The sequence below is a fragment of the Populus alba genome, chromosome 2 (assembly GCF_005239225.2).
Source record: "Populus alba chromosome 2, ASM523922v2, whole genome shotgun sequence".
In the NCBI taxonomy this organism is placed as follows: Eukaryota; Viridiplantae; Streptophyta; class Magnoliopsida; order Malpighiales; family Salicaceae; genus Populus; species Populus alba.
This window is the reverse complement of record NC_133285.1, coordinates 12472958-12484081: the sequence shown is the minus strand read 5'-3', so window position 1 is coordinate 12484081 and position 11124 is coordinate 12472958. Positions and strand designations below refer to the sequence as shown.

Sequence of the window (11124 nt, the reverse complement as noted above, 5' to 3'; positions counted from 1 at the left end):
GAGCCCACAAATATACAAGTCTAGTTAGCTGCTACCCACATACATGTGAGTCTGTCAAGTTGTTAAACCTAAGATCCTCAAGCTCAGCTACGTATTAAGCCTATGTATATGTGGGTCTGGCGAGCAACTACGCATTGAGCCTAATGATTGTTGGGTTTGGCTAGCTACTAGACCTAACAATTATTGGGGTTAGTTATGCATTAAGTCCAAATACATATGGGTCTAGCAAGATGTCAGACCTAACATTAATCTCAGCTACATGTTGAGCCCAGGTACATGTGGGTCTTGTGAGTCGCCATACTTGGCATCCTTAAGCTCAGCATCTCACCGAGACTAGATAGATGTAAAACTAATGATCTTTCTAACCCTCTTATTGAGCCATAAAACTTTCTTTGTTTTTTCTCATGAACTTTAACATAAAATGTTAAGATCAAAGGTACTCATCTCTCTATACCACTGGGTGTATAAAAATCTTCAAAAGAACTTGTCATTTATCTTATATTAATGATGTGTAAGTAATATTTATTCCTCACTAATAATATGTAAGAGACATTTATCCTTTTTTAATGAATGTATCAATAAAATATTTTCTCTTATTAATGCTATAAAGGTAAAATGACACTTCAGCCTCTCATATCTATAAAAGAACAAGACTCATAAGCTATAAAGATCCTATGAATCATTTAATAAAGAAAAAAGTTCATAATCTCCATTATTTGTTGCAAATTTATTTTCAGAGTCTCTTCTTAAAATATCATCATCTTTTCTCAAAAGAAGATACTTATTGAAGAATCAAAAGTCTTAAAATCCACTAAAAAAATCTATTGCATGTATTGACTATCAGTTCATTATGGTCAATGAAAATGGATCACATTGTTAGAACCCAGAGATTAACTAATTATCCAAGATGTAAGCCTTGCCATTCAAGCTATTTAAATTTTTAAGACATCATTAATGGCGCTGTCAGTGGAGATTCATAAAAAAGCCATTAATTATTCTTCCTAAACTAGTTTTTGACATCCCTTATCGTTATTAATAGTAGATAATCAACACATATGTAGAACTAGATTTTCCACAGACCTCCCTGTGACTGCTAGAGGTGGTGCAAGTCAATCAAGGGAATCATCAAGCTCGATGAGCCCAGTACAGTAATTAGAAAGCAACCTCTTTCATGGTTTTTAGTGATCTTTGAGTTATATTTATATTGCTTTTAAGCACCAATATACTAGCTAAGAGAAGCTCTGTAGAGCTACAACATCACTCAACTAGAAGGATGGTTGTCATAACCCAATTTTGGGTTCTCCAGGATTGTTTTATAAAAAAATACATATTTTTATTCAAAAATACAAAAAAAAAAAAAAAGAAATTCAAAATCAAAAAATATTTTCAACACATGAGGAGATAAGCTTTTGAACTCCAACATGCCAAAATAAAAAAAGAATAGTCAGACTATGATATTTTGACAAAATAGGATGAAAAAAGACTTAATAAAAAGACAATTGAGGGTGAAATCCAAACTTGACAAAAAGTGAAAGAATTAATTAAGTTTAAGGACTTAATTCAAGAAAAATTAAGTTTAAAAGTCAATTGGGCAAAAATCAAAAGAAAACAATTAAGTTTAAGAGCTTAATTAAACTTTTAAAGGTTTTTGTGGATTCAATCCAGGACTTAATTGAAGGAAAATTAAGTTTAAAAGTCAATTGAGCAAAAATTAGAAAGAAAACAGTTCATTTTAAGGACTTAATTAAACTTCTAATGGGTTTTATGGATTCAATCTAGGACTTAATTGAAGAAAAATTAAGTTTAAAAGTCAATTAGGAAAAAAATTTGAAGTTTAAGGACTTAATTAAACTTCTAATGAGTTTTGTGGATTTAATCAAGAACTTAATTGAATAAAAATCAAATTTGGAGACCTAATTCAGAACAATTCACAAAGATTGGAAGATTAAGAAGATAATTAAAACTTTAAAAGACTAAATTGGTGCCATCAAAAGTTTATTTGAAATAAATTTAAAGATTAGAGGCTGATTGGGGGCTAAATTGAAGAATTTCAAAACCAAAAATCAAAGTGCAAAAAGGCGCGTGAGTTCGAGGACTAAAATTACTCAAATTAGGGGTCAATTTGATAGAAATTAAAAGTTTGATGGTTGAGAGGGGTCAAATTGCATAATATGAAAACCAAGAACTAACTTGGAAAAGATGCTTAAATTTAAGGATTTAAATCAAGGTTTTGAGGGGTGCAATTGCAAAAATTAAAAAGTTTCAAGGTCAATTGAGGGTGTATATGCTGAAATTGGAAAGGCAGGGACCAAATTGAAATTTCCTAAAATCCCAATTAAAAATCCTAATTTTTAGGACTTAAACAGATGATGTGTCACTCATTTTTAATGAAGAGACTGAATGACATGTGGTATCATCCCTATTTACTTCTTCTTTAACTAAGAAGGTTTATCGAGATGTCACTTTCAAGTAAATAAGCATGGCATCTTCGACCATCATAGGGTCTCCAACAACTACCACTCAATTGTGAAACATCTCCTCCACAATGATTAGTTTCTCTTTTCAAACATTTACATATCATTTGCTTCAATGATATCGACAACATCATATCCCTAATTAGCCACTTTTACGTTGACAAATGTAGGCTAAATGGGGACCAATCTTCTAATAGATGAATGAGGAGTTATAAACCTTCAAATTAGATGCGGTTTGTTTCTAATGATAGATATACATCCCCTCTACAGGATTCATCTCCTCCTATAACACGATTATATCTCATTTTCCACCATGATTTTGCCAAAGTAGCCCACTTAGTTAATCATAACTAAAGAAGAAAATTACATATTTGAGTAGACTTCCTAGTTACTTTCTCTTGATAGGTTTGAGCTCATAGGAAGAAAAAAAAAAATCGAAAATACACATTTCTAGAGAGGTAGTGGAGAGGATGAAAAAAAAAATCATTCATAAACCATCTATCTTGTGCGAAGCCACCATGGTTTTACAACTTTTGGTTAGTATAAAAGAGCAAGTGCTCTTGAGTAGATGTTCGATTCATTTTAGAGGGAAATCACAAAGATAAAGAGAGGAAACATAGAGGAATTGAGGGGAACACCCTTAAATTGATTAAAAGAAAAGCTATAAGGATTTCGTGTTAAGAAAGAATGAAGAGAATCAAGACCAATCTTATATTGCAAAAAAGTTGAAAATTAAGAGAAAAAAAGAAAATAACCTAAATAAGGAATCAAAATCCTTCTTACAGGTATGCCTTCAAACTTTGATAGGATGTATAGCTCAATGGTAGCCCCCCCTTTTAATATGTTATTGAACTATTATTTGATAGTTTGTTCATATATTATGCTTTGGTTATTAATTTTTTTGATAACATTTGTGTTTAGATGCATTTTTTCATTTTTAAATTAATATCTATATGTGTGTTCAATATTAGATTTGAGGCATAGATTGTTGCCTTAAGGTTGTTTTGATGTTATTTAATGTTGTTAAGAGGTATTCTAGCAAGTTCAGATGCCTTGACTAGTAGATAAAATTGTTTTGATTCTTGTTTTTTCTCAGCAAAGACATGGTTATGTGTTATTCTTGGTGGAAAGTTAGGTTAATGAAGCTAAGTTTATGATAATTTCAGTAAAGAATAAAACAATGTTTGTAGTTAAGGATATCCCTTTTTGTTTTCTTATGTGGCTTTGTGGCTAAATCTCTATTTTTATTTTTATTTGTTTTCTTTAATGTTCTTGAGAGTTTTGATAGGTCTATATAAGCATGCTTGAGGTTGTTTTGGTTTTGTTTAAGGCTTGATATTGAGGTTTTAGCATTTTTATGGGTTTTATGAAGATTTTATGTTCATTATTGAACATTCATGGATGCAAATTTTGATTTCTTGTAAACTAATGTTTTTGGCTTTATAAATACACTTTGATCGAAGCTGAGACTCATACATGTTTGTTTTTTGTCATTGATTTATCCATTAATCTCTTATTTTGGATTGATTGATCCTTGGAAGTTTAAATGTTAGGGTTTGTGTTTTTAGCTGGCGGGCTTGATTTTAAGCCATTCTTGTTTTGTTGTTCTTATACAATGCATCATTTTGTTTCAATTTTACATAATCTAGCTATTAGTGCTTTTCAATTGATGAAATATGGTTTACATCATTGATTGCATTTCTAGGTTCTTCGGTGTATTTTACACAAAATTCAAGCGAAAAAACCTTTTCATCTTTTTTTTAAAAATCTGAGAGTGGATCTTGTTTTTGGCTTTTGGGCTTTGGGTTGGGCTAAGTCAGTCAAGGTAAGGGCTTGTTTGATATGCCAAAAACTTTCAAAGGAAAAAAATGTTTTTCATGTACTTAAGACATGTTTGCCAAACATGATCTTAAAATAATTTTTAAGCTTTTAATGTTTTTGCTAAGAGTGTATTTGGCAAACACACCCTATTGATTTTCTAGCAGTGTTTATTTTCTTTTCTTTTTTGTATTTTCCAAACATAGCCTTTGTTTTTTAATTAATTCAATTTTATGCCTTCGAGGGATCTATTTGAAAATTTTTTATGTTTCTCATATTTCCCTTCTTATTATTTATTATTTGGGATTGTAATCTGCACTAAGGTGCTTTTCTGTATTAAATAACATTTTTTTTCTTTTAAAAAAAAAATACAAAAACAAAAAAAATCTTTCTTTAAAAAATATATTAAATATTTTTAAATTGTATATGGCCAAGTCTCTCAAATAAAAATTATATTTACATAAAGAGATTTATCATTTTTTAAAATATCAAAATTCAAGAAAAATAATTGTTTCTATATCTTTGCATGCATGTTTGGATTTAATAAAAATTTATTAAATTCATGAGAACTTGACCAATATTTCAAAAACACCAAAGAAATTAGTTTGTTTATTTTTAATACCTTTATGATAAACCTATATATAAAACGAATTCCAGATATTAAAAGAAACAAAAGAGATATATAAAAGATTCTTGTTTTGTCTTTAGAATGGCTAGAACTAACCTATAAAGCAATGGTTTGCTCTATTGGGGTGAACCTAGTTTAACCAATAGATAAACCAGTGGTTAGAAAAAACAACAATGTCTTAGTAATTATAAAAATAAACAATACAACTTATCTCACGTAAGATGTACTAGGGGTGATATTGTTCTCCTTATACATAATTGGTTCTCTTATCTAGACTTTAAAGCTCAACTAGGGTTCTAGTGATCGGAATAATAGGTAGCGACTCCAAATCTTTTTAACTGATAAGGAACAATAATTCCTTGTTCTTTCCATCCACACTTGGGTCTATTTTTTTTTTTTTTCAAATTAAAGAAGAAAAAAGAAGCTTTTGGTGGAAATTACCTAGAATGACAGTTTCTTCCTAGATTAAAACAAAAGTGGCTTGAGTTTTTTCAACAAAGCTATTTTTCATAAATTACAGAAAAATAAAAGTAAAAAAAAATAGAAGCAAGAATGATGAGGGTTATAAAGAAAACAAGACTACGCATTGAGCCTACGTACATATAGGTCTAGTTAGCTGCTAGATCCAATAATCCCTAGGCTCAGCTACACATTGAGCCCAAGTACATGTGAGTCTAGCGAGCTGACAGACCTAACAATCCATAGGCTCAATTATGTGTTAAACTAAAATACATGTGGGTTTAGAGAGTTGTCAGACCTAACACCTCTAAACTTAACTACATGCCAGGTCCAAGTACATGTGGATTCGATGAGCTACCAGACCTAACAATCCCTGGGCTCAGACTACGTGTTAAACCCAAGTACAAAGCTATTTTTCATAAATTACAGAAAATAAAAGTAAAAGAAAAAATAGAAGCAAAAATGATGAGGGTTATAATGGAAACAAGACTACGTGTTGAGCCCAAGTACATGTGGTTCTAATGAGCTGACAGGCCCAACAATCTATGGGCTTAACTACATGTTAAACTTAAGTACATGCGGGTTTAATGACTTGTCAGACCCAACATCCCTAGGCGCAGTTACGCAATGTTATGCCCAAGTACATGTGAGTCTGGCGAAGTCATCAAACCTAACAATCCCTAGGCTCAGATTACGTGTTGAGCCCAAGTACATGTGGGTTTGGCAGCTCATCAATCTCTAGGCTTAGCTACGTGATGTGTCTAAGTACATGTGAGTCTAGTAAGCCGTCAGGCCCGATATCCCTAAGCTAAGCATCTCGTCAAGCCTAGGTAGATGTAAAACTAATGATTTTTCTAACCCTTCTATTGGCCACAAAACTCCATTTGTTTTTTTCCTCATAAAACTAACATAAAATGTTAAGGTCAAGTATATTCATCTCTCTACATCCCTAGGTGTATAGTTATTTTTTTCAAAATGACCTGCCACGTATCCCGCAATAATAATGTGTAAGAGGTATTTATCTTTTTTTAATGCATGAGTCAGAGATATTTTTTCCTCGTTAATGCTATTAGGGCAAAATAACACTTCATCCCTTTACAAAAGGTAAGACTCATGGGCTATAAAAACCTTATAAATCCTTCAATGAAAAAAATAATTCATAATCTTCATTCTTTACTGCATATTTATTTTTAGTCTCTCCTTAAAATATCAGTCTTTTTTCTCTGAAAAATACCTATTTAAATATTAAAGAGTTCCTAACCAAAAAAGATTTTTTACAGAAATCGACAACCAGTCATCATTAAATTATTAGAATCAAAAGATTAACCAATTCTCCTAAACATAAATATTGACACTTAAACTATTTAGATTTTTGAGACATCATCAGAAAACCAACCTTCTAAAATGTAGCGTTTACCTTCTAAAATTTGCTACTTTCTTTGTTTAGTGTGTCGGCAGCAATGTTGCGAACATTTCTTGTTCAAAATACCATCATCCTGGACAATGTCGTGAGACATCCAGTCGAAGTTTATAGATTATGCCAAGGGACCGATTTGCTTTGTTTTGTTTTGAGATATTGTGTTCATTGGAGGTAAATTGGATGCTGAAGGCAGCCATGTATCTTTCATGTGTGGACCGATTGATCATGACATGCTATCAGCCTTCAGTAGCCTCTCGATCGAAGCATGCAAGATTGCTCCCTTTTTCTTCTTCTTTTTTTGAACTTCAAAAAAAAAAAAAAAAAAGCACACATCAACCTTCCATGCCACCCACATGAACAACCTACCCTCTCCAAAAGCAAAATAAATACTGAAAATCTCGTGTATTCCGTGGCCTGGAACACGTACTTCCTCACTTCTGGAGAACCATCTGACCATATCAAATCTCCATTGAATAGACTATATATATATCAATAAATTAACTTACGTTTTCAACAATTTGTGAAGCGAAGCTGTCAAAGTCAGATTCATCTTCTCTGTGATTTCATTAAACACTCAAGGCTGTTGCCATGTCTTAATCAAGCATTACTGGTATTATATAATGATGTACACAGAAACATCTCATCTGCAGACGGGCAGCCTACAATGGAAATACCCAACAAATACCAAGTTTTTTATTTCCATAATTAATACGATAGATTCAAAAAAAAAAAAAAACCCCAATAATGGTGTTGGACTAACCACATGTAACCAGCTGATTCCAGGAGAGTCCAGGCAACAGGCCACGTGTGATGCCAGGGCAAAAGGAATCGGTCCCCCTCCCTACTTTGGACATTTGCTACGCAACAATGACATATGGGTCCCTCTTTTGATGCCACAAAATAAATTTGATCACCCAACTTCCAAGCTTTTTTTATACATACATTTCTTCAAGTCGACTTGTCAATAAATAAATAAACATACAGAAATAAGACGTGGTTGCCACCAAAATGCGCAACGGGGCAGGAAGGAGAGGTGGTTCACAAGTCCTCCGCCGCTGCCACCAAAGCAAGGCAAAATACAGCCCATGGACTTCGCGACTAATAAAAACTTGACTCCAAATTCTTCCAAATTAGCTCCGACGGCCGGCACCACTCCCTTGTTTTGGATACAAGGCATTCGTTTTGGCCATTACACAAAATGGACAGCCGCCTAGCAAACAAGTTTTGGCTCACATGCCCCAGTCCATGGCCCCTACCCTTTTTGGTTCATTACACTCCACCTACACGCATGTAAGCTTATCGTTCAAATGTCTCTTTCTTCCTTTTTCTCACTTTCATTGCTACCAGTAGAGTGTCTCTACAGAAATTCTAAAAAAAGGGGTGCAAAGAGGGGAAAAAACTATTCCAAGTCCCTTTCCCAAGCACTGTAATACATTACTCACATGGCCTCCGATTCGTCCGAAAAGAAGACAAAAGCCGCCCTCCGTGAAGTCCACCCTCCTAACCCCCTTTGCCGTGTCAAGTGTGCACCACATTACCCCATACCTTCTGACTCTCACCACTAACCTCACGGGCACTACTAAAAGGAGAGAAGAAATTCACAGGAACTAAAACAAAGCAAATGGTGCCGAGACCGAGACCGACACCGACACCGACACCGACACAGAACAAGTTTACAATTGCAATTTGCAATTGATCTAATAATTTAATGGCATTAAAACACGCAATTCGGACACTTCACTGCTACTATTTGTCTATTCCATTCAATATGAACTGTCTCCCTCCGTAGGAGGAGGACAGCTTTCTCCCTCTTCTTTAGCAGATATGTTCTGTTTTGCACTAATTGCTGCAAACTTTAACTACACACCAAGATGCACCACCATAACAAATTGAATGCCCCCCTTGTTTTTATTTTTATTTTTCAAAGGCAGGAATGATAGAATAGAATACAAATCGCCTCAGAAATAACTTGAAATTAAAACTAAAAAAAAAAAAAAATGAGGTCATATGAAGAACAAATGCCAAAATATGAGAAATTATAAAACAAAAAAAAGAAGAAATAAATAAATTAACAAAAAAAAGTTCCTGAAGGGTAATTAATTTACCGGCGAGTAGAGTAGAGTTTTTCAAGGTGGGTGTCCGTACAAATCGTATGGTGCCCACAGTGCATCTAGAGGGCACGGTTGCTTTGAGTCGAGCCGGAGCCACGGCTTTCCACTACCTGACCAATGCAATAGACTAACCGGACCCGGATGCAAGTTCCGACAACTCCCTCTCACATTATCACCACCTAACCCATGTTGGTTCCACCGGTGCTCAATCGGCGCCACGTGTCCCGCAAACACCAAAAGATACGACGGCAACGAACCCAGTTCATAAATCCGGTGACTCTTCTGGATCTCCATCCACCTCTCAATCCGCTTCGTGTACCCGGCCCATCTCCATTTCAGCAGATCTATCACCATCACTCCAGTGTTAAAGTAACAGGGTTTCCGCCCCCGAAATGTCCCTGAAAACCGCTTCTCAGACCAGAAATCCGCCGTGAAATACTTGGTGAAGTTGGCGTGGCAATATTCCGGAGCCCCGATTATTCTAGAACTCAAATTAGTTGCCCACAACTTTGCAATATCATCAACGACAACTAGATCAGAGTCCAAATAAATCACTCTTTTAACACATGGCTCAAGCAAATCAGCCAGATAATTCCTAGCATAATTGAGTGGCTGCTCCAGCGCTTGCCTAACTGAGCTGGAAATGAGGCTGCGAACAATCTCCGGATCGAAATAATAAACTTTGAACTTCAATTGAGGGAAAGTGGATCGAACCAGGGATTCCAAATTGGTCTCAGATACTAAAAAATGGAAGAACACATTCTCCGGACACATTGAGTGCTGCAGAATTGAGTGAACAGCAGCAACTGAGCCACGAAGATACTCCACGTCGAGAGTAATCGCTACGTGGACCAATGAAGGATCACAGACACTGGTTTTGCCTCTGCTTCGGTGGTCGGAGAAGCCGCATTCATCAGCATTGCGGAATATAGTCGATTTTCGGAAGGATAGCTTGGTGAGGGAATCGGCAGGGGAGAGGGGAAGGGGGAAACGGAGGTGACCGTCGAGATTGGAGGGGTGAATGGCTTCAGCTGGAGGGAAGGATTGGAGAGACGGAGAGAGTATAATCATGACAAGAGCGGCAGAGAAGAAGCCTGAAAATCGTAGAATCCAAAGCATTTTAGCACCGTAAATCCCTCTCCTCCTCCTCTTCTTCTTTGATTTGAAATCGAATCGATCTGCCACTATTGAGATAAGGGACGATCGAAGGAACGTCAGGGTTCCCTTGAGGTCCGCCAGGCTTGCTTGGTCTACACTCTCTGTAGCAGCAGTTGATGGGTGGATTAAATGAAAGGATTCGATTCTCTCTCTCCCCTCTTCCTTTCAAAGTAGTATTACCGTGAGAACGAAGCGACTAGAAGAATCCATGAAACGAACCAGGGGGCACAATTAGACCCCTGGTGCTAGCGTGCGCCACCGTGAACTCTACTCCCCCTCCCCCACCTTACCTGCACCCTATCCCTCAGTAAAATGAAAAGAGAAGAGAGAAGAGAGAAGCAGGGCAGAGAGAGAGAGAGAGAGAAGGGGCGCTTTGCCTTGCCTTGCTTTGCTTCTCTTTATCCAGCTTAGCTTTGTATTGCTTTGCGTTTTCCACCATAGACAAAAGGCCAACTCCCTAATTTTATAAAAGAATAATAAGATGCAATAGTAAATGGTGGCAGAAGAATTTTAGGAAATAAAAATCTGTTATCTACGATTTGATAAATGAATATGTTAACCGTATTTGCATTGCAGGGAGTAAAACTAGCAGTGCTCTTTTTTTAGAAACAAACTTACAGCTGTCCTTTTCTTCTATCACAGTTACGATTGTGTCCCTACACCTTCACGTGCCTTCTCTCCGCGCCTCTCCTTCCTCCTGTTCTTAACCATTTATCCTGGTTCCCTTCCAAATAGAATCTCAATTTAATCTTTGATGAAAGAAAACAATGTGCGATTATTGTAGATGCATACTTTTTAATTAAGAATTAAGAATTTAATAATTTTATTCTGTAAAATAAAATAAATATTAATAAACCAATAAATTATATATAAAAAAAACAATCTTCATCGCATCCCCGATATAATAATTTAAATTTTATAAAAAACATATAATTGTTAACATCCCCAAATATTCAAATGATTCAAAATAAATATTAAAAAGGACACATGTTTTCCTTATTAATGTGCTTTTTAAAAAAAAAATATAATTACTAAAAGTTTCTTTAAAACAAAACT

At 35.1% G+C, this 11124-nt stretch overlaps 1 protein-coding gene across 1 annotated transcript; it reads right to left on the bottom strand.

Moving 5' to 3' along the window:
- Positions 1–7119: 7119 nt before the first annotated feature.
- On the bottom strand, positions 7120–10583 carry LOC118046833 (probable galacturonosyltransferase-like 7). Its single transcript, XM_073407263.1, has 2 exons — positions 7560–10583; positions 7120–7458 (listed from the first exon to the last, which is right to left on the bottom strand). Exon 1 carries the CDS (start codon positions 10027–10029, stop codon positions 8926–8928), a length of 1104 nt encoding a protein of 367 aa, XP_073263364.1. The 5' UTR covers positions 10030–10583; the 3' UTR covers positions 7120–7458; positions 7560–8925.
- Between the last annotated feature and the right edge of the window lie 541 nt (positions 10584–11124).

Bases quoted from the DNA above. Each gene is read 5' to 3' on its own strand.
- LOC118046833 (XM_073407263.1), bottom strand. From the start codon at position 10,029: ATGCTTTGGATTCTACGATTTTCAGGCTTCTTCTCTGCCGCTCTTGTC.